We start from the raw sequence: 27,946 nt of genomic DNA, 5'->3' as shown, positions 1-27,946 counted from the left end.
TAGTGAACCACTCCGAGTCTTAGTGGTTACGACAGTGAGCTTTTATTTCTTGGTCACTGGTTGTACGTTGGTGGCAGTCTAATGTAGCACTGAGTGGGATGGGTGGCCTGCTGGAGCTATTTTGTGGGAATGTGAGATATCCAGAGCTCAGGTTGGGCTGTATGAATTGTTTATTAGCCATCAGGATATGGAATACTTGTAGTTAAAATAGAGCTCAAAGCTGAAGATAGAAATTTAAAGCCTCATTAAACACATTTGAGTGGAGAGCGAATGCTTTGAGAATGATTGGGGCAGGGAATGTATGGATGTGCTTTATACAATTGATGTATGTATATGTATGAATTGTGATAAGAGTTGTGTGAGTCCCTAATGTAAAAAAAGAAAAAAAATGATTAGGGCAAAGAATGTACAGATGTGCTTTATAGAATTGATGTATGTATATGCATGGATTGTGATAAGAGTTGTATGAGCCCCCATTAAAATGTTTAAAAAAAAACACATTTGAGAACTGAGTACTAATAAGACACATTTGAGAGCTGAGTACTAGGACACATGTATTTTGAGGTTGGAGAGAGGTAGCATTAGCAGCAGAAACCCGAAGTAGCCATGGCTGCTGGCTTTAATCCTATGGTCAAATTTTGCTTGTAGCACAAAGGCTTCCTCGTTTCATCTAAAGAACTCTGTTGAGAAAGCACTCTCAGTGCACTTGTATCCTCCCTCAGTACTTCTCTCTCGGGGTCTCCTGTAATTCTGGGAGTAGATAGCTTCATTCTTAAGAACTGCCTAAGGTGAACCCAATGTTGCTCTAGGCCAGAGGTCCTCAAACTTTTTAAACAAGGGGCCAGTTCACTGTCCCTGAGACCTGTTGGAGGGCCGGACTATAGTTTTTTTTAAAACTGAACAAATTCCTATGCACACTGCACATATCTTATTTGGAAGTAAAAAACAAAAAACGGGGCAAAAACACCCGACGGGCGGATAAATGTCCTTGGCGGGCCGCATGTGGCCTGCAGGCCATGCTTTGAGGACGCCTGCTCTAGGTGATATAGTAGACAGTTTTTGCTTGTTTGTTGTTTTAAGGAAAAATGCCTGACTTTGTGAAACTTAAGTTCTAGATGGAACAGAAGGACCAAATCTAAAACCAGAGATCAGTCACTAGGCAGAATAGCTGATCAAACAAATGTCCTTTGGCTCAGGTTCCAAATAATCACAGACAAGAATCAAGTGGCAGAATATTGTCAGAGGTTTAGGCATGGGGTCTTTCAGACACCATGGCCCCCTGTAGCTAGGACAAAGCAGATGCTAATATTAAACCAATTTATACTTTGTGCGAACCAGAGAACAGTCTGCAAAATTGCCATCATTTTATTCAAATAACACACTACAGTTATTTTGTAAATCATGCAGTGTTCTTGTCCATTCTTTTCTTTCAGTGCTATGTGCATTGTATGTGTAGATGTGCTATTTATGTGGGTAATTATATGTGAAAAATACAGTGATACACCCCCATTTTCAGACATGTTACTTTTAGCCAATGCCAGAAAAACTCAAGCCGAAATTAATTCTCCCGGTAATTATTTGATATCCTTTTTCTTACTATTCATTATTAAAATTCAGCTAATTTCAAAATGATTTGCCAAACCATAAGCTTCACTTTCTCATTTGTTGAATAATTCCTGAATTTTCTCTGCACATGCCTAGAATGTAAGTCTAGGTTAGGGTGTAAGGTTTGGATAATTTGAATAAATGCGTTTTTGTTTGTTTTCAGTCTCTTTTACTATCCCAGAAACAAAAGGTTGTTCTTTTATATTTTCCCTTTTTAAACATATCCCTTGTTTCTGAATCCAGTTTTGGGTTTGTACAAATAGATAAAGAAGGTACATTTCCAAGTCAATATCCAGCCACTCTATTTAATTTTAACTGCTGATCTCTTACTTTGCACCAAGATCACTGCTTACTAATCGTTTACTTTGCGCGAAGAAAAACCATCTGCATAGCTCATTAAAAAATCTCTGGTCTTTTAGAGGATAGACATTATTACGTTAATGAGCGAAGTAGACTGCTATTTCTTGTGTTTAAGATGTATTGTTTTAAGCTCGAGCCATCCAAAGTGTAGGATGCCCGCTCCAAGGAGTCTGAGACTGGGAAACACATTTGAACCTTTCTTTATAATACTTTATATTTCATTGTTTTGTTTTTTGGTAAAGTACAATGTATAAGAATAGTAGTACCTGGGTAGATGAATTTTTCCCTTTTTTTAAATCGTTTTATTAGGGGCTCATATAACTCTTACCACAATCCGTAATACATCAATTGTGTAAAGCCCATTTGTGCATTCAATGCCCTCATCATTCTCAAAACGTTTGCTCTCCACCTAAGCCCTTGGCTTCAGCTCCTCATTTTCCCCTCCCTCCCTGCTTCCCCCTCCCTCACGAACCCTTGATAAATTATTTTTTCATATCTTTCCCTGTCCAACTTCTCCCTTCACCCACTTTTCTGTTGTCTGTCCTCCAGGGAGGAGGTCACATGTAGATCCTTGTAATTGGTTCCCCCCTTTACAGCCCACCCTCCTTCTACCCTCCCAGTATCGCCGCTCACACCACTGGTCCTGATGGGATCATCCACCCTGTGTTTCCCTGTGTACCTGGGTAGATGAATTTATATTAATATATCTTCTATTTTAATAAAAGTTTTATTGGCATATGCTTCATATACCATACCATTTAGTCATTCAGTCATACAAAAAAGAGTTGTGTAATTATGACCACAATCAATTCCAGAACATTTTCTTCTCGTAGTAGATGTTAGCTCTGTATTTCCCCCATTTTCCCTGCTATGCCACTAAGTAATTCTTAATCCAGTTACAGTCTATAAATTTACCTATCCTGGATTTCATAGACAGAAAATCATGTAAAATCCAAATAGGAAGCAAACAATGACTAGAGAAAATATCGAAAAAAACCTCAATCGAAAAGCAGAAAATATTAAAAACGGAAACAACTTTAAACTGAGTCAAAGGGCAATCAAATGATAAGGCATTACATTTTAACCCAACGACATCGGCCGTAATCGCCTTGGCAGTGCTCTCTGTCTGATAGCTAGGCTTTCACAGCCCTGGACTGCGCTCAGAGGGCCCTCCCCAGTCAATGTATTAAGTGACACGGGGAATACTTTGCCAGTCCCCTCTGCAGGGACACTGAAAATCAATTTGGGTCTTTGACTGTCATCCCTAGCTTCTGCAAGCCAGTTCACAATTTAAGCTCTTGATACCATTCCCTCCTTCAGATTTGAATTTTGTTATTTACAATCCTTTGATCATACTGACTGGTGTACTTCTTCCATGTGGAGTTAGTTGAAACCTCACTTCTTTGAAAGTAAGTCTTTAAGACAATTCTTTCTGGTAACTGAGCACCACCTGGTTTCTTCACCACACTGCTATAGAACCTGTATTTGTAGTAATTGCTTCATGAGAGCAAGCATGCCCATGTTATCAGAACAAATTGTTCAAAGCTTGGGGCTAGAATTAACTATAAACCAAACATCTATTTATATAGTATTGGTTTATATATGGCTCTGGTTCATTTTAGTGACATCATTATTGTTTTATGATAGAGAAGACATTATAACTTATCCCCCCTAGGGTATAAGGTAATTCTATTGATAGTGTCATAAGTTTAGCCAATGGAATAGAATTTAAAATACAGTTGGAAAAGGAAATTATACAAGTATAGGCAAGTTATGAATTGTAATGCATGAATGGTTGACTTTTATAGACTGAATTATTAAGTAACTGGACATTGTTTACGCAAACGATGGGAGTTGATGGTAAAGTAAAACTTTCAATAACATTAACAAAGGCAAAACCATACCTGAAGATTAATATATGCCATAAAAAAGCAAGGAGCACCTTAAAATAGTAACTATATGGTGTACCCATGCCACCATTCATTGGGCGCACTCAAAGCAAGGGATCCAAACCCAATGCCTTCCAGTTGTACAGCCTCGAGACCGCAGTCATCTGATTCTTCTCACACTCGTTAGTTTCAGCCTTAAGTCCAGGGAGTAGGTTGGTTCCTTAAATCTGCTATAGGTGAGTGTGAGGTAAAGCCCAGATCATTTAATGGTGTTCCCGCATGAAATATTTCTGATGTGGCTTATGATGGATGTTGTGTGCCTGAAATGAAAGAGTGTAAAGTCCCAATCGTCTGTGGCACATGGCCTGGATCACCAAGTGCTAGACAGAAACTAGGGCAAAGTGTCCATTTAGGAACATCATATCAGGCATATTCTCCCCTAGGTTCTACATAAATATTGTTATTTTTTTTCTGATAGGAAGTTGATCCACCCTATTTACCCCCCAACATTGGTGTAATCACCTTTTCCAAGATCTGTGAGGGGGTACCCCCCTAAAAAAACACCTGAAAACTTTTTTCAAAGCTATATATTTGCTTCTTTTTTTTTTTTTACGAAACAACCTTATCACCTTCAAAGAATTCCCCATGACAATACATTTGTCAAATCTGCGATTCCACTCTTGGAAACACTTTTGAAACTCATCTGGATGGCTGACAGCACCTCTCATCTTTTTCCTTCATCTCTTCGATGTCATCAAATTGCTCTCCTTTCATGTCCCACTTCATTTGTGGAAACAGGTAGTCACATGGAGTGAGGCCAGGTGAGTAAAGTGCATGCAGCAAGAGAGCCATGATGTTTTAGCCAAAAACTGGCATACTGAGACAGTTGTAAGAGCAGGTGCATTGTCATGGTGGCAAAACCAGCCCATCTGCCACAAATCAGGCCTTGTTTGTCGCACACTGGCATGCTATCTTCAGAATCTAAGTAGAAAGCTTGATTAATAGTCTGACCTGGTGGAACGAACTCCAAAATGTTTGACATTTTCATCCATTCAGAAAGTTGATGGATGTCTAGAACCAGGCTTGTCATCAGTCAACATTTCATCTTTTTTGGAATAAGTAAAACCACTCGTGCATTTGAGTTTTTCCCTTAACACTGTCTTTGTAAGCTGTGTTGAACATCACAAGTTTCTGCAGCATTTTTCCTGAGGAGGAAATAAAATTTCATAGCCACACACTTGTTTTCTTAAATCAGCCATAACAGAAAATGAGGTTTCAATGAAACTGCTTTTATGAAGAAAAAAAAATTCTGTTACCAGTGAGAACCTTCCCAGGCAACACCACTGGGTGCACTAACTCAGCACGAGTTGCTGGATGCTTGCCTAGCTGGAAAGATGTTTACTACAAAAGCTCCGCCCTACCTATTACAATTCCATTTTTTTGGTACCCCCTTGTACATTTCCATCTTCTCACATCTTGATTTCAATTTCCAGCAAAGTTTGCCTATCATTCTTTAGGTGTGTCTTGATTTGCGGTGACCTTAATTCACTATGGTATGTCAGCAACCTTTAAATGGTCTTCTTCCCTTTGTCTTAAGAAACTGACCCCTGCTGATGTGAAGTCTCCTCTGCTGAAGTGGTTGTAAATTTGAACATATACAGGGGATGATATATGATTCTTGGCCACCAATCAAACTCACTACCACATTTCTTGAGAGAGGATTAGAAGATGACATGACTGGAGAGCAGAAACCATCTTTCATCCTGGTGTTTATCCTTATAGGACTGGAGGACTCACAATATTTGTCCTTTTGTGATTGACTTATTTCACTCAGCAAAATTTCCAGCTCCAAGGGTTTTTACTTCTGTTGCTGGAGGGTTAATGTTGTTGCCCTTGTTCAGTGTGTAATTTTGAATTTTCCCCCTTTTTCGTATGTCCATTGATTACTATAAATTGCCTTCTGACTGCTTTTGCTATGTCTCAAAGGCTTTATGAGGTGTTACCATTCTTGTTTGTTTCTAGGAATTTAATTTTATCCCTTATTTGATCTCTTGTATACTTTTCTAAGTAGTGTACTGGTTAGTCTCCATGTATTTGTCTGTTTTTTTTAATTAATACATATTTTTATTGGGGCTCATACAACTCTTATCACAATCCATACATACATCAATTGAGCAAAGCACCCTTATACATTTGTTGCCCTCGTCATTCTTTTTTTTCTTCTTTTTTTACATTTTATTAGGGACTCACACTACTATTATCACAATCCATACATATACATACATCAATTGTATAAAGCACATCCATACATTCACCGCCCCAATCATTCTCAAAGCATTTGCTCTCCACTTAAGCCCTTTGCATCAGGTCCTCTTTTATTTTTCCCTCCCTCCCCGCTCCCCCCTCCCAATGTGCCCTTGGTAATTTATAAATCGTTATTTTGTCATATCTTGCCCTATCCGGAGTCTCCCTCCCCCCCCCTTCTCTGCCGTCCCTCTCCCAGTGAGGAGGTCACACGTGGACCCCTGCAATCAGTTCCCCCTTTCCAACCCACTCGCCCTCCACTCTCCCAGCATCTCCCCTCTCACCCCTGGTCCTATCATCCACCCTGGTGGTATCATCCACCCTGGATTCCCTGTGCCTCCAGCCCCCATATGCACCAGTGTACAACCTCTGCCCTATCCAGCCCTGCAAGGTAGAATTCGGATCATGGTAGTTGGGGGGAGGAAGCATCCAGGACCCGGGGGAAAGCTGTGTTCTTCATCGGTACTACCTCGCACCCTCATTGACCCATCTCCTCTCCTGAACCCCTCTGTGAGGGGATCTCCATTGGCCGACACTTGGGCCCTGGGTCTCCACTCTGTACTTCCCCCTTCATTCAATATGGTATGCGTATATATATGTATACATACACACACACACATATATAGACATATATATATACATATACACACATATATCTTTTTTTTGGCATGATGCCTTTATACCTGGTCCCTTTGGCACCTCGTGATCGCACTGGCCGGTGTGCTTCTTCCATGTGGGCTTCTTTGCTTCTGAGCTAGATGGCCGCTTGTTCACCTTCAAGCCTTTAAGACCCCAGACATTTGTTTTTGTGTCTCTGTTCTTCCTATTGATGATTTCTAGTTTTATAATGTAGTGATCTGAGAAAACGGATCTTAGGATCTCAGTGTTTTTAAATTTGTTGAGGTTTGGTTTGTGGCTTTACATGTACCATGCGCACTGGAGAAGAATATATCTAATTTATGGTTGTTGTTTTTTACCCAAGTTCATTTTACTGGTAGCTCTTGCAGTGCTTATAACAATCCACACATCAGTTGTATAAAGCATATTGTACATATGTTGCCACCATCATTTTCTAAACATTTACTTTCTATTTGATCCTTTGGTATAAGCGTCTCTTTTTTCTGTCTTCCCCCCATCCTGCCACCCTCGTGAACCCTTGATAAATTATAAATTATTATTTTCATATTTTACACTGACCACTGTCTCCCTTCACTCACATTTTTGTTGTTTATCCCCTGGTGGGGAGGGGTTAATGTATTGATCATTATGATCGGTTCCCCCTTTCTCCCCTCCGCCCACCTTTCCCTACCCTGCTGGTGTCATCCCTCCCATTTCTATTACTGAGGGGTGTGTCTGATCTGAGTTCCGTGTGTGGTGAGCTCTTATCTGTACCAGTGTACAATGCTCCAGTCTAGCCAGAGCTGAAAAGTAGGACTGGTGTCATGAGAGTGGGGCGTGAGAAAGCCTCAAAGACACAGGAATGTCCTGTGTTTCATTGGTGTTATACTGCACACGGGGTTGACCATTCCTTCCTGTGATCCTTCTGGGAGGGGGTGTCCTATTGTCATTCAGATGGGTTTTGGATCGCTGCTCCAACCCTCTTGGTTTTCAACAATATGGTTTTGTTTGTTTGGGGTCTTCTGGTGCCTGTTAATCTTATCCTGTGGACTCCTCATGATCACACAGGCTGGTGTTCTTCCATATGGACTTGCTGCTTCTCTGCTAGATAGCCACTTGTTTAACTTCAGACCTTTCATTCCGCAGACACTGTCTTTGTGGATGCACCCATTTTGTCTTCAGCGATCTTGTCAGGAGGGTGAACATTACATAATGCCAGGTCGTTAGAATGTTCTTGCGTTGAGGGAGGGCTTGAGCAGAGGCCCAAAGTCTGCCCACTTCCTCATTGTATTGCCATATAAATATATGTACATAGACCAATACCTCTATTTCATGAAATAATATATTTACATATGTACATCCCTGTGCTTATACCTTTATCTGTAGTTTTGCTTCTTACCTTAGGTCTTTGCTCTGCTTCCTTTTAACTTGCTCCTGCCCCACCATCACTCTCGCCCTTCTTCTGCCTCTTAGTAATTCCTCTCAGCTAGATTGTTGTTGCTCCAATACCCCCAGGATCTCTACGTCCTCCTCATTATTTCATTTAATTTCTAGTTGTTCCCTTGTCTATGGTGCTGTTTGCTCACCACTCCCTTCCTCCATCCCTTCCTCCACCTAAGTCCCTCCTGAACCATTTGGTCCTGTTTCTGTATTCTTGTTAGGTGGTGAGCTCTGTATGTCTCTGAGTTTGAGCTAGTTAATTATGTTATTTAGCTCTTTTAATTCTTTGCTGGGTTTCTTTCCTGATGCTCTATCTTTCATTGAGAGTGATGTGTTGAAGTCTTATCCTGATATTGTTTTAAAGCTGTTTATTTTTAGCTTTAACTGTTAGAATTTGATTGGGTGTATCTCAAGGGTCTTACATTGGGTACATATATGTTTATAATGGTTATGTCTTCTATTATTTTTTAATGATTATGTAGATAACATTCTTGTCTCTATGTTCTCAGCCTTGACGTCTGGTTTATCAGAGATTCTACATACTACCCCTCCTGGTCTTTTAAGGTTGCAATTGGTTTGGTAGATTTTTTCGCTATCCTTTGATGTTCAGTCTATTTTTGTCTCAGTTTAATGTGTGTCTCTCATAGACAGCATATAGGTGGGTCTTGCTTTCTAATCCTGTCCATCTTTCTAGTGGTGCATTTAATCCATTAACATTCAGTATCATTACTGATAAATGTAGGTATGTTGTCATTTTGACATGATTATATTTGGTTTCAAACCCCTCCATTTTTTGTTTTATTAATGTCCTTATTCCTCCTCCGTTTCTTTGTTGTTTAGAGTACTGCTTTCATTGTATTGGTTTCTGGGTGATGTTCTCAGGTTGGTGTGCTGTTGTTGATTATTTTTCCATTATCTATAATCTGGTTTATAGATTTTTATAATGTTGGTCATGTTTTTATATAATCCTTTATGTTTCCCTTGTCTGGAAATACTTTTATTTCTCCGTCATATTTGAGGGATAGTTTTTCAGGATATAGGAATTTTAGTTGGCAATTTTTTTCTTCAGAATGTTATATACCGTATATACTCATGTATAAGTCAAGTTTTTCAGCACATTTTTAATGCAGTTTTTGTGGTAAAATTAGGTGCCTTGGCTGATCTTTGGGCCGGCTTATACTCAAGTATGTATGGTATGTCACTCCATTGTCTTCTTGCCTGCATAGTTTTTGCTGAGAAGTCTGAGCTTTCCCTTATCAGTTTTCCTTTGTAAGTGGCTGTTCATTTTTCTCTCACTTCCCTTAGAATTCTCCTTTTCCTAAAAAGTGGAGTTTGAACACTATATATAATGGTGTTTTTCTCTGTGGGTCTGGCTTCCTTCAGGTCTTCTTAGCTTTGTGAATGGTAGTCTTTCTTGTCCTTTGTGTTGTTGGTGAAATTTTCTTCCATGATTTATCCTATTATTTGCTGTGTAGATTTCTTTGTTTCTTCATAGCCTGGGAGCCCGATGAGATGTAGGTTGTTTCTCTTGAGAGGGCCGCACATCATTCTCAGGCTTCCCTCTGATTCCTTTGCTTTTGTCTGTTGTTTCTCTCACCATTTGTACTCAGAATGATTGGTTTGAGTTCATGAATTGTTTTCTTTTTCTTTTATTCTGTTCTTCAGGTCTTTAGTGTATATTCTAAATATAGCAGCTCATTGTTTATCTTCTTTTGCTTTAGGAGTTTGGATTTTCAATTTCTTCCATTGTTCCCATGAAAGGACCTAAGCATCATTCTTCTGAATTCTGTTCCTAGTAGTTTCAGGGCCTCTTTTTCAGAGTACTCAATTGAGTTTTGGTGATTTTGGGTTGTTTGTGTTTGTTTTACTGTTTTTTTCCTTTTTCTTTTGTATACTATGGTTGACTGTTGTTTCCTTAGCATAATGGTATAGTTCTTAGAGGTCTATAAGCTGCTGGGTAGTGTAGAGGTAATTGGCTCTGTATAGTGATGAGAGAGATGTTTAATAGGAGCCAGGAAAACATATAGTGGTGAAATGGAAAAGGAGAGATCGCCAAGTTAGGAGAGCAGGGAGTAGTAATAAGAGAGTAAAATAAAAATAATGATAGTAATAATAAGTGACTGCCTGGATAGGCAACCATATGGGTAAAAAAATAGGGACATGGATTTTCACAGGGGTCATCAGAATTAATAGGTTTCATCAAAATATATTTCAAGAGAAAAAAGAGAAAGATTTAAAGGGCGGCTGTGCAAGGAAGAGAAAGGACAAAAGGAACAAAAACCTGGAGTGTTTCGTGGGTATGGTCTCTAAAGCTCTGTTGCCGTGGCACATGAATATAGGTAGTCCTGTGTATTCAAGAGAGAGAGGGGGGTAGTTAGTCCTTGCTTTACTGGGAGGTGCCAGAATCTGCAGGCCTGACTGTTTTTGCCTGGTGGGAATGTGTGTTCTCAGGAGTGTGGGGTTACACCAGAGGAGAACATCAGAAGAAGTGGAAAAAACAGGCAAAAGCCCTATAACTACTACAGTGTGGGTAGGAATTCCTGCTTCTTTGGTAGTGTGGTTGGGACACATGGGGGCAGGGAGCTCTGGAAAGCAATGTTGGTAAAAAGAAGGGGCAAAATGGTAAATGGTGTAGCTTTGGTACTGTGAACCTGCCTACACAAACTACTTATCCACACAGAGCTCCCCGAAGCCAGCAAGGTTATAGGTTTGACTGGCTGGACAGCCTCAGGGGCTGGAGAAAATCCGCTGGGTAAGGAGGATTGGGGCCCAAGAAGCAGTCCATGCTGCTGGCCTATGGTAAAATGGGACTGTCCGCTTCATTGCTGCTCTCTCACTTACCGGAGCTTGGGTCTACTCAGCTTGTAAGATGGTTTTCTCACCACCAGGAAGTGCAGGATATCCCTCCTAATGGAAGCTCTCCAGTAGTTGCTGAGGAAATCTTCTTATGTTTGTTATCTGGTGGCCATATTCTTGTCTAGCTATAGTAGTATATTTTCAGTATAGTTTCAGATTCTTTCTGCTGTGGAATATGTGATTTAAGATGCTTGGAAACTGCTTTCCCCCAAATATTTAACCTTGAGAGGCCACAGGTATTAGTTAGGATTCAGTATAAGATCTGGAACCTACCTAGCAGTCCTGAGTTACTTTGTGGAATAAAAAGATTCTCTGAGCACAAATTAATGTGGACAATGTACTATGAAATACGAAGGTCAAATGATTGTAGTATCATTTACTCAGACCCTGCCATTGAGTTGATTTCTACTCACAACAATGCTTATAGGGATTCAGAGACAGTAAATCTTGACACTCTTGTTGAAGATCAAGGATGGAAGCCTTTAGGGTGGATCATAACTCATTGTGAAGAAAACAAAAGCCCTCACAATTGGCCCAATAGGAAACATGATAAGTAGAGAATAGATTGAATTTGCCAGGATTTCATTTTGCTTAGACCCACAATCAATGTACCTGGAAGCAGCAATCAAGAGATCAAATAACACATTGATAGCATTGGGTAAGTCTTTGTGCACTTATCTATCTCCTGTACTTGTGTGGGGTGGAGTCTAGCCTGACAATCAGGTCATAGCCAGTGATGCCTCTGTAGGCATGGTCTTTACCTAAGGATTTTTGGAACTCCTGTCTTTCTCCCTGGACATGGGACACATAGGCTCTCTGCCTTCCCCCTCCTGCTGTTGAGACACTAAGAGAGCTGGAGGAGACACATGGAGAGCTGTGCCAGCATTGAGATTCTTTCACTGCCACTGGATCCACAAGACTTCCTACCCACTGGCCTGTGATCTTCCTGCATTCGGCATCATTACATGTGTTGTGTGAGTCTAAAGAGGAATTTATGGACTAATGTTGGACATACGGGTTATTATCGTGCTTCATCTTGACTGGGCTGAGAGATGTTTTCTCAGTATACAATTTCTCTTTTATATAAAGCTTTTTCTTATACACATAAGAATGTCTTTGGATTTGTTTCTGTAGTCGTCCAAACTAACATAATCTTCTGCATCAGACCTCTTAACAGTGCTGAAAAACAAGGATGCTACTTTGAGGACAAAGGCACACCTTACCCAGGCTATGCTAATTTTATATGCATGTGAACAGGGAGACAGGATATCAATACATTTGCACAATGATGCTGATGAAGAATATTGAAAGTACCATGAACAAACTGATCTCTGCAGAAGAAATACATTGAGAATGGTTCTTAGAGGCAAGGATGGCAAGACTTTGTTTTACATACTTTAAACATTTTATCAGGAGAGACCAGTCTCTCAACAAGGACTTCATGCTTGGTAAAGTGATGGGGCAGGAAAATAGAGGAAGGTCCTCAACAAGACGTATTGACACAGTGGCCGCAGTAAAGGGTGTAGACATAGGTACAATGCTGAGTATGGTTCAGAACCGGGTGGTGGTTCATTCCCTTGTACATAGGGTCCCTATGAGTTGGAACTAACTTGATGGCACCTAACAACAGCAACAGATCTTTACAGTAGCAAACAGCCTCCTGTTTCTCCTGAAGAGTGACTGGTAAGTTTGAACCCCCGACCTTGGGTCAGCAACTGAATTCCTAACTCACAGTGCCATCAAGGCTCCTTACACTCTGTCCACTAAGATCATTTGAAAAGTTTTGGTTCTTAGGATGCATCTGCCTTCATATTACTTAGTCCAGTTTATAAATGTATTTCAAGTTTATATAAAGTTTATCATGTGCTAGTGTGACACAAATGGTCCGCACTTGACTACTAACTGAAAGGTTGGTGGTTCAAACCCACCCAGTGGCACCACCACAGAAATGTCTGGTAACCTGCTTTCATAAAATTCAATAGGTAGGAAAACCCCATGTATGCAGTTCAGTTGTGGTGCATAACATGGAGCATCTGTGAGTTAGAATGGATTAGATGGCACTAGATTTGACTTTGGGTTTTAAATAATCATCTGGAAGCACCAAGACAGTTGAAAAAACAAAATAGAAATTTAGAAAGCTGCATAGATAGTTTTTATTAAATCTTAACACTGCTAATTCAGAAATGATGGTACACCTAACATTCTTTGGTGTGAACCTTTAACCATTCTAATCCACTTGGAACTGACTGCCGTCTATACTCGAATATAAGCCGACCCAAATACCAGCCGAGGCACCTAAGTTTACCACAAAAACTGCATTAAAAATGTGCTGAAAAACTCAACTTATACAGGAGTATGTACGGGAATAGAGGTGAACTAACCACTCTGGGGTATTGAAGTACAGAACACTTGCTATAATAGTCGACAAACTACCAATAAGACCGTTGTGGCTTGACTGCAGGCATAATCACTAAAGAACGTCCATTCCTCAACAACATTTCATTATTTCCAGGTAGTGTCCTTTCCCTTTAAAGTGGGTTCTACATGCTCCATAGATGGCTGTTGCATCTGACACCTGAGCATTGAGGAGTGTTTTAGAATTCTAGTGGAAGAGATCGCTGACAATGTCAAGAGGGTTTACTTGTCAATACAGCCCGAATTTCTGGAGTACATTAAGTTCCATGCTGATATGGTAAGCCAAGCTAGCAAAATGTTATCAAGTTCAGCATTTGAAGTTGTTTAGAACAAGATTGTTTATAGTGGCAAAAATAAAAAACAAGTGGCCTCCCAACAAACAAATAGTTAAATAAATCACTCATGAAAAATAAACCCACTGCTCTTTGAGTTAATTTTCACTCAGACCTATAGTGTTCTGACGGCTTGTACAGAATATTCTGGCACTTACACAACATGCAATGTATTTGAAAAGCCATGATTACCATTATTTTTGGTATAATAGCATCTCCTCATCAAGATGGAGAACTAGACAAAAAGCGACCTAACCTAAACATAGCTAAATAGGGACATTCATATATTGCTTATTATATGCCTGGCATTGTGTTGTAACATTAAACACATTTTAATTCTCACAACTCTATCCAGTAGGTACCATCATTATCCCTATTTTTAAGAAGTAGAAATGGAAGCGCAAAGATGTTAATTTCCCATGAGGTTGAGCACTCATCAAATATGATCTTGGTTCTTAATGTTTTGTACACTTTAGTTTACTTTTTCCACCTGGCTTTGGGAATCCCCAAATGCCAGAGTTGACATGGGTAGGAAATACATGAAACTTCCAACCATATATTGAAATATGTCTTGACAAATCCACCTCAAACTTGCTCAGATGTGTTAATAAAAATTACTTTGTGAGTGGGTTATATACAATTTAAGGAGATAATAAGTAGCACATGGAAAACATTTAATGAATAATTAAAATTATAAATGAGATCTGAACCTGCTTTTATGGGACTAAGTTACCACAGTTTTGATAATATGGGGAAAACTTTTGGAAGTTAAAATAGTTTGTTACAATTTCAATGGATACAAATGGAATAGGAGCTGGGAGCTCAAAGGGACAATAAAGAAGGAAGATGTTTTACTTTAAATATATGGCAACTGCATTTTATTTTCTGCATTAAAATAATAGATTTTTTTTAACCTACAGCTATAATACAGGTTCTTTTTTGCCTGCAGATAAAATTACTTCCTTTTCTGAATTGCGCCCTCAATTGACACTGAATTTCAGCTTATTCTGAGGTCAACCAAGGGCCCTGGTGGGGTGGTGCAGTGGGTTAAGTATTGTGCTAACTGCAAGGCAGTGATCAGCCTCTTCCCTGCTCCCTACCCCAACTGCTACCCAGAAGAAAACTGAGGCCATCTTTCCTGTAAAGATTGACAGCTTCAGGAACTCTAGGAAGCAATTCTACTTTGTTCTGTGGGGTAACCAAGAGTTGATGCCATCCACTTGATGGCAATGTGTTTTAGAGTTGAGATCAGGTAGGACTCGAGTTAGAGCCCCGGTGGCATTGGGCCACCACCAACCCAGCAGTCAGAACCACCAGCCACACTGGCAAAAGATGAGGTCTTCTACTCAAAGTTACTGGCTCGGGAACTCACAGGGGCAGTTCGACCCTGTCCTGTAGGGGGACCTTGAGTCAGAATTGACTCAATGGCCCTGAGTTTGGTTTTTATTACCAAAGTAGGATTTGGGGCAAGAGCAGTACCTTAATAAATTTTCAGTTTCCGGCTGACAAAATCTATAGTAATATATACATCAAATAAAACTAGATCGACCCTTTCCCACATATCAACCTGGATTTTAAGGGTTTCCTTCAGCCTCTTCTAGAATCGTCTCTAAAAGCACAGTGGTAACGTTTCAGGCTGACTGCTTCCTGTTGGTTGCTAGGCGCTCATGCCATCCTCCCTGCTGTTCTCGCTGGTACTGCGTGTCACTCAAATCTGCGCAGCTCCTGGGAAATGATGGGGTTCACGATCCTCTCTTCTGGAAAATCCTTCGGCACAGAGATTCTTCTCAGGTTGTATTTTTAACAGGTTGAATTGGAAAGCCACTAACCTTTCTTAACTCTCTTAAATCAGGATCCAAATATCTTCTGACTTACTGATTAATTAATTTACACTACTCTCTTTTTTTCCCACTCAGCACTGTAGCTGCTAGCAGAGGCCTTCTAACCCCCATGCCTCCTTGGCAGAGGCTTTTTCTCTCCGTCATCTACAGCTTACTCCCTCCTTTTCTGCCTCCCTGTGATCCGTGTCAACAGCTACTAACTGAAGCAGGGGCTTATCAGAGGGGGCGGGGGGAGTGCATTCAGTCCGGGCTTTTAAATTCTGGTAATGACGGAATTGCTTTGTACAGAAAAAGCCGCCATTTGTATGCTTGGAAACGTTTCCTATCTGTTAATGTTTATTGAAATAAGTAAGGTTTATAGAAATCTTTAGGGTCACGATCCTAAAATTCCCAAATGGGTAACCTTTTCCTCTGCATTGTTATCAAAGAGATGAAATTGTGCTGGCCAGAATGTTTATACAATTATTCTCTCATGTACTGTTAGATGTATGCTCGAGGTTTCATCTGGACTTGAACGGAGTGCAAATTTAAATAAGTATATCATTTTACTGCTTGTTTTTTTTACAAATATGAGTAATATTATAATACAGCAAGAAATGTTGATGTTAGAGATGAGCAAGAAATCAGGAGGTGTTAGAAAGCTCTTTTAAATGAAGAAAATTAGTAGAGTGTGTGTGTGTTTGCTTGCATTTGTGTTTGAATTAAGGAGAAACATCAACATTGCATGACTGGACCCTAGTCTCTCAAGACTTTCTGCGAGGTTAGAACTAGTGGAGCCTACTAGAGTATTGGTCCTACAATGAGGAATATTTGTTTTCCAGATGATTCCTGTAAGACATTTTTATAGCCCCTATACCGTAAATTAAGTCCTGCTCATGTATCGAATTAAACATTGTCCTGCTACCTGCTAAGTCAGCGGTTCAAACCCATCAGCCACTTTTCAGATGAATGTGTCTGTGTCAGTAAAGATGCACATGATCAGAAACCCTAAGAGCAATTCTCCTCTTTGCTTTACTCTGAATCAGAACAAACCATGCAGTCGGGATTTCTTCCAGCAAAAACTGAGTCCACTTCTCTCTTCTTCTGTATTCACTAATGATAAAATACTCAGGTTAAAAGGATTAAGAAGAACAATTAGGTCTGGACATTACTTCTTGATCTCTCTGTGTTACATTCGCTCTTTAGGGGGCAGCTTTGTGTGGGCTGACGCATTATGTCAAGGAGCCGTGGTGGTGGTACGGTGGTTGCTTAGCTGCCTACCCAAAGGTCAACGACTAGAACGCACCAGCATCCAGGAGAGGAGGATATGGCCGTTGACTCCACAAGGATGACACCCTGGAACCCTGCAGGGCAATCCCACTTTATCCTAAAGGGCCCTATGAAGGGGACTAGGCTTCATCAGAGAAGGTTTGGTTTTAAGCATCAGGGTGGAGGGCAGTGATGGTTCACTGGTAAAATTCTCACCTTCACCTGATTCTGTGTCAGTGCACCTTAAGCACAGCCACCACTTACCTGTCAGCAGAGGCTTGCATGGCGTTGGCTTGCTGAACAGGTTTCAGAAGAGCTTCCAGCCTTGGACAAATGGTATAGGTAGGTAGAATGAGCCATTTATCTTTAATAAACAGAATCACAATTTCAAAGATTGACTAGCATGTTACTGAGTAATCTGCATATAAATGGAACTCTACATCCAAAAGTGAAATATTTTAGTGTAAATTTACAACCTACATATTCTGATAAATTGGTGAATGTTTAAATGCCTCAAAGTTGTCATGAATATAATATATTCAAGGAAACTGCTTTTCTACAAAAAGCATCCTCTCTTTTTTTCTATTGAATGTTACATGATTTGAAAATGCCTTGTGCTAACTTCTGAGAAAAGTAATAACACTATTTATCTGAAAGGTCCATAAGAAGCTGGTGACAATTTTCCAGTTAGCGTCTGTGTTAGGCAGCGTTGACTCGAGAAACCAATCCAATGACACTGATATGCATTAGGGAGAGCTTTATATCAGGAAGTAATTATGTGTCGAGAAAGCAGCCCAACCTGAGTCCCTAAGTCTGACACCAGTCCACAGCCCCTCTGCAGATGCATGCGGCCACATGCAATGATAGAGACTGCAGGAAGATTGCTGGTTGGTGGGTCGACAGTCACATGGATCTAAGGTCATTGGAAACATGACAGGGCTCTGGCAGCCTCAGGTTCATTGGCAGAGAGAGGGGAAGGTTTCTTTAAAAGAAGGCCACTCCCAAGAAGGCACCATCAGACTGTGACCAGATTGACAGGTTGGCTACCAGCCCTACACTTTTATACATCTTCAAGTTGACAGAAAAGTATCTGTCACAGCATCGAAGTGCTTACCCATTGCACCACTCATGTGCCTGCCTACTTTTCTGATAAGAAATCAGACTTCTTAATTAGTTGACTAATTTTTAAGCGTTGTAAGTACAAGTCAAGTAACAAGTTATATTCTAGACACAAATTGATTTTGACAATTGCATTCAAGTAAAATTTCCTGGACTCAAAATTCCCTCCACTAACATCCAGAAATGGCTTTTGAGAAACCTGTTGGTATTATTATTTTGGTCATGGGCTTGTATTCTGACCCTACTATGGTGGAAGGGTTCCCGACAGCCCTACATGACAGGAAAACGGCCCTGCTGACTTTCCAGGTTTGTAAATATTTGGAATCAGATTGCACCTCTCTCCCATGCAATGGAATGCCTGGTGCATTCAAATCAGTGACATTTCCGTTAGCAGCTGAGAGCTTGAACCCACTGTAGCATGGGATCAAGTCAAAGGCAGTGAGCTTTTTTTATGGTAAAAGGGGAAGCTTAAGCTGATGATATTGTACCAAATAGTGGTTTTCAGATGTACTGAATGGTATCATGGCTAGTGTATTTGTCTGCCAGTTTCTGTAAGAGTAAGATTTTGAATCATGTATAATTTTGATAAATTCAATTCACTTCCTCTGCACTACTATAAATTATAAGTTTCCATTTAACTCTCCGATCCTTTGAGAAAAGAATGGACCTTAAATCAGGTTCTAGATGTATGTATGGATTGTGATAAGAGTTGTATGAGCCCCTAATAATACATTTTAAAATCAGGTTCTATGCCAAATACTTCATTGATGGACGTTGGGCTTCCACTCAAGTACTCCCTCGATGCAAGAATACTTTGTTCTGTTAGACTGGCTTTCCATGATGCTCAACACGATCACTGAAGACGAAGCGAGTGCATAAAGCAAATGTGAAGAAAGCTGATGGAGCCTGGCTATCAAAAGATAGAGAGTCTAGGATCGTAAAGCCTTGAAGGTAAACAAGTGGCCATCTAGCTCAGAAGCAACAAAGCCCAGATGGAAGAAACACACAAGCCTGTGTGATCACAAGGTGCCAAAGGGATAAGTTATCAGGCATCAAAGAACAAAAAAATCATATCATTGTGTGCTCAACTTCCTGACACAATTGCTGAAGACAAATGGGTGCATAAGCAAATGTGATGAAGAAAGCTGATGGTGCCCAGCTATCAAAAGATAAGAGCATGTGGGTTCTTAAAGGCTTGAAGGTAAACAAGTGGCCATCTAGCTGAGAAACAACAAAGCCCACATGGAAGAACCACACTAGCCTGTGTGAGCACGAGGTGCAGAAGGGGTCAGTTATCAGGCATCAAAGAACAAAAAAATCATATAATTGTGAATGAGGGGGAGTGCGGAGTAGGGACCCAAAGCCCATCCGTAGGCAACTGGACATCCCCTTATGGAAGGGCCATGGGGAGGAGACCAGCCAGTCAGGGTGCAGTGTAGCAACGATGAAACATATAACTTTCCTCTAGTTCCTAAATGCTTCCTCCCCCCACACTGTCATGATCCCAATTCTACCTTACAAATCCAGCTAGATCAGAGGATGTACACTGGTTCAGATAGGAATTGGAAACAGGGAATCCAGAACAGATGATCCCTTCAGAACCAGTGTTGACAATGGTGATACTGGAAGGGTGGAGGGAGGGTGTGGTGGAAAGGGGGACCCGATTACAAGGATCTATATATAACCTCCTCCCTGAGGGATGGACAACAGAAAAATGGGTGAAGGGAGACATCAGACAGTGTAATATGTGACAAAATAATTTATAAATTATCAAGTGTTCAGGACGGAGGGGGGAAATGAGCTGATGCCAAGGCTTTAGGTGGAGAGCAAATATTTTGAGAATGATGAGGACAATGAGTGTATAAATGTGCTTTACACAATTGATGTATGTATGGATTGTGATGAGTTGTATGAGCCCCCAGTAAAATGATTACAAACAAACAAAAAAAGAAACGTCAATGGGAAAAATATAGGCCCATTAGATAGTGTTTTGAGATATTTGGGCTTCAAGATCACATCATATAAGTGATTTATACTTTCATTGCCCCTTGTATGACAAGCTTGGTTGTACAAATGTATATGATCGTTCATTAACCAATCACCACAATCCTTTTGTGACTACATAGAGACCAAACCCACTAGCTTCAAGTCAGTTCTAACTCATCGTGGCAGTGCATAGGATTCCTGGCACTGTAATCTTTATGGGAGCAGATAGAACCCAGGCACAGCAGGAACAGTATGAGCCAACCAGTTGGTATTTATTATTCCTGTTATATATGGTCACTGTGTAAACAGTTACAATTTCAATCAATCTCTTTTAGTCTAATAACTATATAACTCAAACATATGATACTGCTTGAAATATAATGTCTAGCAATTCACTGATATTTTACTTTACAAGAGAGGTTATTTATTAAAAGTTTTAGTTTTAAGTCCATGCACACTTTACTTTTTAATTTTAGGTTTGGATCCAGAAGTTAGCCAGGGTATTCTGATTTCTATCTCTTAGATAACAGAATTGGGAGTGGAAGCACCTAGAGGGTTTCATATGCTGAATGCAAACATGAATCCCCAATGTGTCCCCTGAAATTTACAGTGAGAAAACCTTGAATCTCTGCTTCATGTACCAAGGGGAGGCTATTGTAAATTCATCACGATGATTCTTTTTGTTAAAATTCATTGAGTACATTTGAATACTGAGACAAAATATCCAGTGGTCCCAATATGATCCCAGATAGGTAGGTAGGTAGGTAGGTAGACAGACAGATAGATAACCTAGCCCCAACCCACTTCCATTAAGTTGGTCAATAATGTATTTTAAATCCATTTAAATGACTGATGTGTTGCTCTTAGGTTTCCATACCTCGTGGTAAATATTTCTAATATGGTCAGTGCCAAAATGTTGACACTGACTATGGGGTCTTATAGCTCACTCTTGTCAAAATATTCTGATATACTGCTCACAAACAATCTCTTCTTTTTCTCCTCCTTCTCATCCCCCCCCCCAATTCTCAGGCAATGAGAATTCTGATCACAGTAGTATGACCCCTTTGTACATGGGGTCACCACGGTTTAGCTGCTGACTCAAGGGCAGCTAACAAGAATCACCATATCAAGAATCATCTTATCATAAGAAACATCATATCTTCGAGTGAATATCATCTGAATTCTTAACAGATGGCCTAACAAGGATCTTGGGAGATTTTGTTTCTGATTTGGGTATTGCTTGTGCAGAATTGATTTTTAGCAATGTGCCCCCAGCTCGCTGTTGATGGAGCACATGAATATATAGTAAACAAACTATTAGAAAAAATGCTGTCCCATGAGTGAGATAGATGTGTTGTAGAGATAACAAATGAGGAACTGTTCTTCCAGTTTGATGCTTGACGGCAAGGTTCCTTACCTAGATGTGTTTAACTTATGCTGTTGCTGTCACTTTACTTTTGCTCATCAGTTTACGGCTTGGACCTTAAGTTGCTAGCAGCTTTACCTGCTTTGTCTCACACTTTGGGGAATTGGACAAGGGCACGTACAAAATTACTGCTACTAGTTGTCCAGTTCATATATGCACAGATTTATTCTAAGCAAAATGTGTCTAAACACATCATTGTAATCAGTGGATGGCTGTAGGCAAGTTCTCTCACTGGTCGATCTGATTAGGGCAACTTCAAATAAAAGGTCCAACCCAGTGATTTCTGAGGGGATCTGCTGGTTCAATTCAAAGAGCTCAGAAGGTGATGGTGACTTTTGTGGAGATCCTAAAGGGGTCATCTTGATCACAGGATGCTCAGGAGGAAGAAAATTGGAAACTGTATTGGTGAGAAAAAGGCTGGGAAACTCGTGTCATGGAATTTTTTCCGCCATTGCAACAGTGCACCTGGTTCTCTGAGGGTAGCAACGTCTGCCTTATGACAATTTCTTTGGGGAGACCCCATCCACCCTACAGCCCTGATCTTACCCATTCTGCCTTTTCTGTTCCCAGACTCAAAGTACATTTAAAAGGAACACAATCGAAGTTCTCCCAGGATGCCAAGTCTGCATGTAAATTGAGTGCATAGTTCTTCCGGAAGGGTTAGACAGATGGAAACAGTACTTGCAGACATGCATAGATCTAGATGGAAGATATGTAGAAAACCAATAGCTTCGGTCTTGATACTCTGGCTCAATACACTTTTAAAAAAAGTATTTTATCCCAAAGCTTGTTTACTTGCTCATGTACACAGAGCTTCTGATAGCTATCAGCAAGAGAGGCTAGCCTGGGTGAGGGCATTGGAGCCTGGAGGCTTGGGCACTTAGTAAAACAAATTAAATGGTCTCGTTTTAGGAGATATGTTCTTGAAGTAGTTAAATAAATATGTTATCCTAATACTACTCTGTTTCCCTTTCTGAGTTCAATTTGTGTTGCCTTGGTAATTTTTTCCCCCCAGGAAACATCATCTGTAATATCTGTTGGTAGTGGAACCAGGGAAGGTGTGACTGACTATCTTATAGTTGACATTTTTCCTACTTTAGGAAGTTAGAGAGCCATACTGTATTTAGAAAGTGACTACATAATTACTTTCAGTGAAAATGGAAGCCAAACAATTAATACTATCAAGAGTGTCAGATGGAAACTCATACCTATAGGGGAAATACATTATAAACTTACTAGAATATCATATACCAGTACACATAGAAATGTAACACATTTGTATCTTTTGATCTATGAGAACTGAAAAGAAAGTAATCATAACTATAGAAAAAAACTTTACTCTTAATGGGGCTTATCACATGGCCATTATTATATAATGGAGAACAAGTGGTAGCAATTGAAATGTCTCACTCCATGCAAATGGTCCAAGATAACCCAATTAACTGACTGCTTTGTGGACATTGAGAAAGTTTATTCAGGCGATGGAAGAACATGAAAGATGTTTGATAGACTATATGACAACAAATTATACAATATGCCTATGTAGTCAATGATTCTGTTTGGATGGTGAAACTGTATATGATTTCCATTGTCTTTGAGAATGGTTTAATATTTCTCCTGAGGAGTCACATGATTATTTCTCTTGCAGCGTCAAGCAGAAGTGAAGGCTCATCTACGTGCATTCGAATAAGACATTTGCAGAGGATCATTGTGCAACATGGATTCGTTGGCAGAAGAATTTCTTGGCAGGTAAGACCTGGGTCGACAGAAACCAACAACTTTTATCTGTTCCAGATAACTGTGGGCAGCAAATAAACGAGTTAGCTTTATGCTTTGGGATAATCTAGTGACGTTGATTAGGGAGGATGGGAACTGAGCCAAAGTTACTTTTAGAAAAGTTCTCCAGGAGCCATCAGTATAGACATGCACCATCAATACTTTACTTGACGTATTATCCCAAACTGATATCTTATTTATCAAATTATTTTGTTTATTTATTCACAAACATATAGATTTTCTATGTGCCAGGCATAGGTCAATTCCTATCAACCCCATAATAACTCTTATGAGTTAGGTATTATTATTAGCCCCACCTGATAGAAGATTACCTATGCATAATATAGGATCCCTCATGGTAGTTAAATTGGGCCCAAGCTAAATGATACTGTGTCCCCCGCATCCAGGGAGAATTCAGCCTGCCTATCCCTCTCCCATATCATACTAAACAACAATTTAGGACCAGAGATTGGTTCCTAATATTGAGTTGTCCTATACAATCCATTACAATCATTAACTAACTATGGTGCTTAGAAATAGAGACTTAAGTCCAAATGTGTAGATTTAGAGGGAGAGAACTTAGAGTGAAGAAGTTATATAAAAATAATGATATATATATATATATATATGACTTCAAAGGGTTCACAGAAAATGGAATTAAAAGAGTTTATTGAAGATGTGGAGTTTTATAGCCATTTTCAGTTTTATCACCATCCAGTCAGGGCAGGACATAACTTCTTTGACTGGAGTCCTTAAAGAATTATGGAGCCCACACCCATGATTCGTCTGTGACATACGTTCCAGACACAAACTCAGTCGTTAGAGTCTTGATTACTATTACTGTGTTTCTTTAAGGCGGTATTTGAACACTTCTATCTTTTTGACTTGAAGCAGAGATTCCCTTGTGGAGGAACAGATTAAGGAGGAATCTGAGAATAATTTAGAAGAGTCAATTGATCAACTGGTAAGAAAGATTTCATTCTCCTTAGCTAGAAAATTAGTTAACAACTGTTAGTAACTCCTAATAGTGAGATGGACTGTAGGAAGAAGAATGGGGCGTCAGGACTGAGGAAAGACTCAGTAACCATCGTAATATCCAGACGGCTGAGCCTTCCGTGCTGAAATGAAAAGGACTGGAGGCACTCCCTGGTGAGGGCCAAAGACTGACCGTCAGTATGAATTACGCCGCAGCAGGAACAAAACAAAAACCTGCACTACTGGAGCCATAAGGAACACCCCAAAGACAAGTAAAGATTGGATTTATAAATACACTGATGATAAAAGGCAATAAATAATCATGAAAATAAGCCAAAAATATCCAATTAAGATCTAATTGTTGGAACTCAATATTATTGTAAGTTGGGGGCTACTTGTAAGTGTTATTCTTTCAATTTGCAGAAGAAAATATATACCCTTTACATAGCCATAGTAGTAGTTACTTGTTTGATATTATCAGTGTAAAACTGTTGAATAAGAAATATAATATGAGTGCAGAGTGGAGACCCAAGGCCCAAGTGTCGGCCACTGGAGATCCCCTCACAGAGGAGTTTAGGAGAGGAGATGGGTCAGTCAGGGTGCGAGGTAGTACCGATGAAGAACACAGCTTTCCCCCAGATCCTGGATGCGTCCTTCCCCCAACTACCATGATCCGAATTCTACCTTGCAGGCCTGGATAGGACAGAGGCTGTACACTGGTACATATGAGGGCTGGAAGTACAGGGAATCCAGCGTGGATGATACCTTCAGGAACAAGGGTGTGAGGGACGATGCTGGGAGAGTGGAGGGTGAGTGGGTTGGAAAGGGGGAACGGATTACAAGGATCTACATGTGACCTCCTCCCTTTGGGAGGTCCTCCCAAAGAAGGGGGGGGGAGGGAGACTCCGGATAGGGCAAGATATGACAAAATAACGATGTAAAAATTACCAAGGGCACATGAGGGAGGGGGGAGCGGGGAGGGAGGGGAAAAAAAAGAGGACCTGATGCAAAGGGCTTAAGTGGAGAGCAAATGCTTTGAGAATGATTGGGGCAGGGAATGTATGGATGTGCTTTATACAATTGATGTATGTATATGTATGGATTGTGATAATAGTAGTGTGAGTCCCTAATAAAATGTAAAAAAAGAAAAGAGGAGAAAAAAAAAGAAAATGATTAAGGCAAAGAATGTACAGATGTGCTTTATACAATTGATGTATGTATATGTATGGACTGTGATAAGAGTTGTATGAGCCCCTAATAAATTGTTTAAAAAAAAGAAATATAATATGGGCAAAAGAACATAAAGATGTTCATTGAGCAAAGGCAAGAACCTTTGAGTTAGATCCAGAAGAAGTGTTTCTAGGTACAGACATAGAAATATAGAAGGAAAGTGAAAGTAAGTTTCACCTGGATTTTGCTTAAATATTAAATCAGTTTGCACAAATGAATGAATCATCCAATACAAGTAATTTTCAAAATATAAGTATCATTGTTCAGGGAAACTGGCACATGTGTAAGTCAGAAACCTATCAGAAGAAAAAACTCACAATCGTTTTTTTTTAATCATTTTATTAGGGATTCATACAACTCTTATCCCAATCCATACATACATCAATTGTGTAAAGCACATTTGTATATTCATTATCCTCATCATTCTCAAAACATTTGATCTCCACTTAACCCTCTGGCATCAGGTCCTCATTTTTCACCTCCCTCCCTACTTCCCCCTCCCTCAAGAACCCTTGATAATTTATAAATTATTATTTTGTCCTATCTTGCCCTGTCTGATGTCTCCCTTCACCCACTTTTCAGTTGTCCGTTCCTCAGGAAGGAGGTCACATGTAGATCCTGGTAATTGGGTCTCCCTTTCCAACCCACCCTCCCTCTTCATTCCCAGGATCGCCACTCACACCACTGGTCCTGAAGGGATCATATGTCCTGGATTCCTTGTGTTTCTGGTTCCTATCTGTACCAGTGTCCACCCTCTGGTCTAGCCAGACTTGCAAGGTAGAATTGGGATCATGAAAGTAGGGGGATGGGGGTGGAGCATTTAGGAACTAGAGGAAAGTTGTATTTTTCATTGTTGCTACATCGCACCCTGTCTGGCTAGTCTTCTCCCCGAAGACCCCTCTACAAGGGGATCTCCAGTGCAGACAAATGGGCTTTGGGTCTCCACTCCACACTCCCCCTCATTCACTATGGTAAGAATTTTTTGTTCTGATGATGCCTGATCCCTTAAACACCTCGTGATCCCACAGACTGGTGTGCTTCTTCCATGTGGGCTTTGTTGCTTCTGAGCTAGATGGCCGCTTGTTTGCCTTCAAGCCTTTAAGACCCCAGACGCTATATCTTTTGCAAATGTTTTTTACAAAGAGCAATAAGTAAGAGAGTAAGAGTAAGAAAGCACCCTGTCAAAGAATGAAAACTGAGCAAAACAAGGCAGTCCTGTCAATTCCTAGTTCTCACCGGTTTCACTATATTGATTAGAAGACAAATATTTAATGAGCATTGGACTTCTACTCTTTCCTGTTGAAAAACGTTTATTCAGACTATAATCTTAATTGCTTGTATATCAATTATGGTAGTTAGTATTAGGTGATTAAAAATCATTTTATTAGGGACTCATAAAACTCTTATCACAATCCATTCATACATCCATTGTGTCCACCACATTTGTACATATGTTGCCATCATCATTTTCAAAGCATTTTCTTTCTACTTGGGCCCTGGGTATCAGCGCCTCCCTTTTTCCCCTCCTCCCTTTCTCTTCACCCTCATGAACTCTTGATAATTTATAAATTATGATTATTCTTTTCATGTCTTGTACTGTCTGATGTCTCCCTTTACCCCCTTGTCTGTTGTCTATCCCCCTGGGAGGGGCTTATTGGTACATCATTGTGATCTGTTCCCGCTTTTATCCCCACCCTCCCCTTCCCCTCCTGATATGGCTACACTCAATATTGGTCCCGAGGAGTGTATCTGTCTTGTATTCCCTGTGTTTCCAGCTCTTATCTGTACCTATGTACATGCTCTGGTCTAGCCAGATTTGTAAGGTAGAAGTAGGGTCATGATAGTGGGTGGGGAGGAAGCATTAAAGAACCAGACAAAAGCTGTATGTTTTATTGGTGCGATACTTCACCCTGACTGGCCTGACTTGTTCCCATGCCCTTTCTGTAAGGGGATGTCTAATTACTTACGGATTGGCTATGGGCATCCACTATGCACTTCCCCCTTCATTCACATTATGATTTTTTGGCTCTGAGTCTTTGATACTTGATCTCATTGACACCTCATGATCACACAGGCTGGTGTGCTTCTTCCATGTGGACTTTGTTGCTTCTCAGCTAGATGTCTGCTTGTTTATTTTCAAGCCTTTAAGACCACAGATGCTATATCTTTTGATAGCCAGGCACCATCATCTTACTTCACTACATTCGCTTATGCACCTATTTTGTCTTCAGTGATTGTGTCGGGAAGGTGAGCATCTCAGAGTGCCAGATTATTAGAATAAAGTGTTCTTGTGTTATGAGAGTACTTGAGTAGATGCCCAATGTCCATCTGCTTCCTTAATATTAAAACTTAGAAATATATGTACATAGATCTATTTACCCATCATCATATATAAATGTGTTTACATATATACATGCCTGTATTTAGAGCTCTATAAATGCCCTTTACCTCCTAGCTCTTTCCTCTATTTCCTTTTACTTTCCTCTTGTTCTACTATCATGCTCAGTCTTCATTTGGGTTTCAGTA

General features: G+C 40.1%; 1 protein-coding gene across 7 annotated transcripts in view; it reads left to right on the top strand.

Annotated features, from left to right (window-relative positions):
• DZIP3 (DAZ interacting zinc finger protein 3) overlaps nt 1-27,946 on the top strand; it is a 117,394-nt gene that overhangs the window by 6,019 nt on the left and 83,429 nt on the right. For 3 of the 7 annotated variants that reach the window (XM_075542554.1, XM_075542558.1, XM_075542561.1), the window contains exons 2-3: nt 23,088-23,188; nt 24,107-24,179. In XM_075542554.1, the coding sequence (XP_075398669.1) occupies nt 23,157-23,188; nt 24,107-24,179 (105 nt within the window). In that variant the 5' untranslated portion in view covers nt 23,088-23,156. Of the gene's footprint in view, nt 1-15,480; nt 15,611-23,087; nt 23,189-24,106; nt 24,180-27,946 lie in introns of all 7 variants that reach the window. The other 4 variants (XM_075542557.1, XM_075542555.1, XM_075542556.1 and 1 more) reach the window with 4 other exon arrangements.

Source organism: Tenrec ecaudatus, chromosome 2, assembly GCF_050624435.1.
Source record: "Tenrec ecaudatus isolate mTenEca1 chromosome 2, mTenEca1.hap1, whole genome shotgun sequence".
NCBI classification, from domain to species: Eukaryota; Metazoa; Chordata; class Mammalia; order Afrosoricida; family Tenrecidae; genus Tenrec; species Tenrec ecaudatus.
Note: the sequence above shows the minus strand (reverse complement) of the source record. Positions and strands in the feature narration are given on the sequence as shown.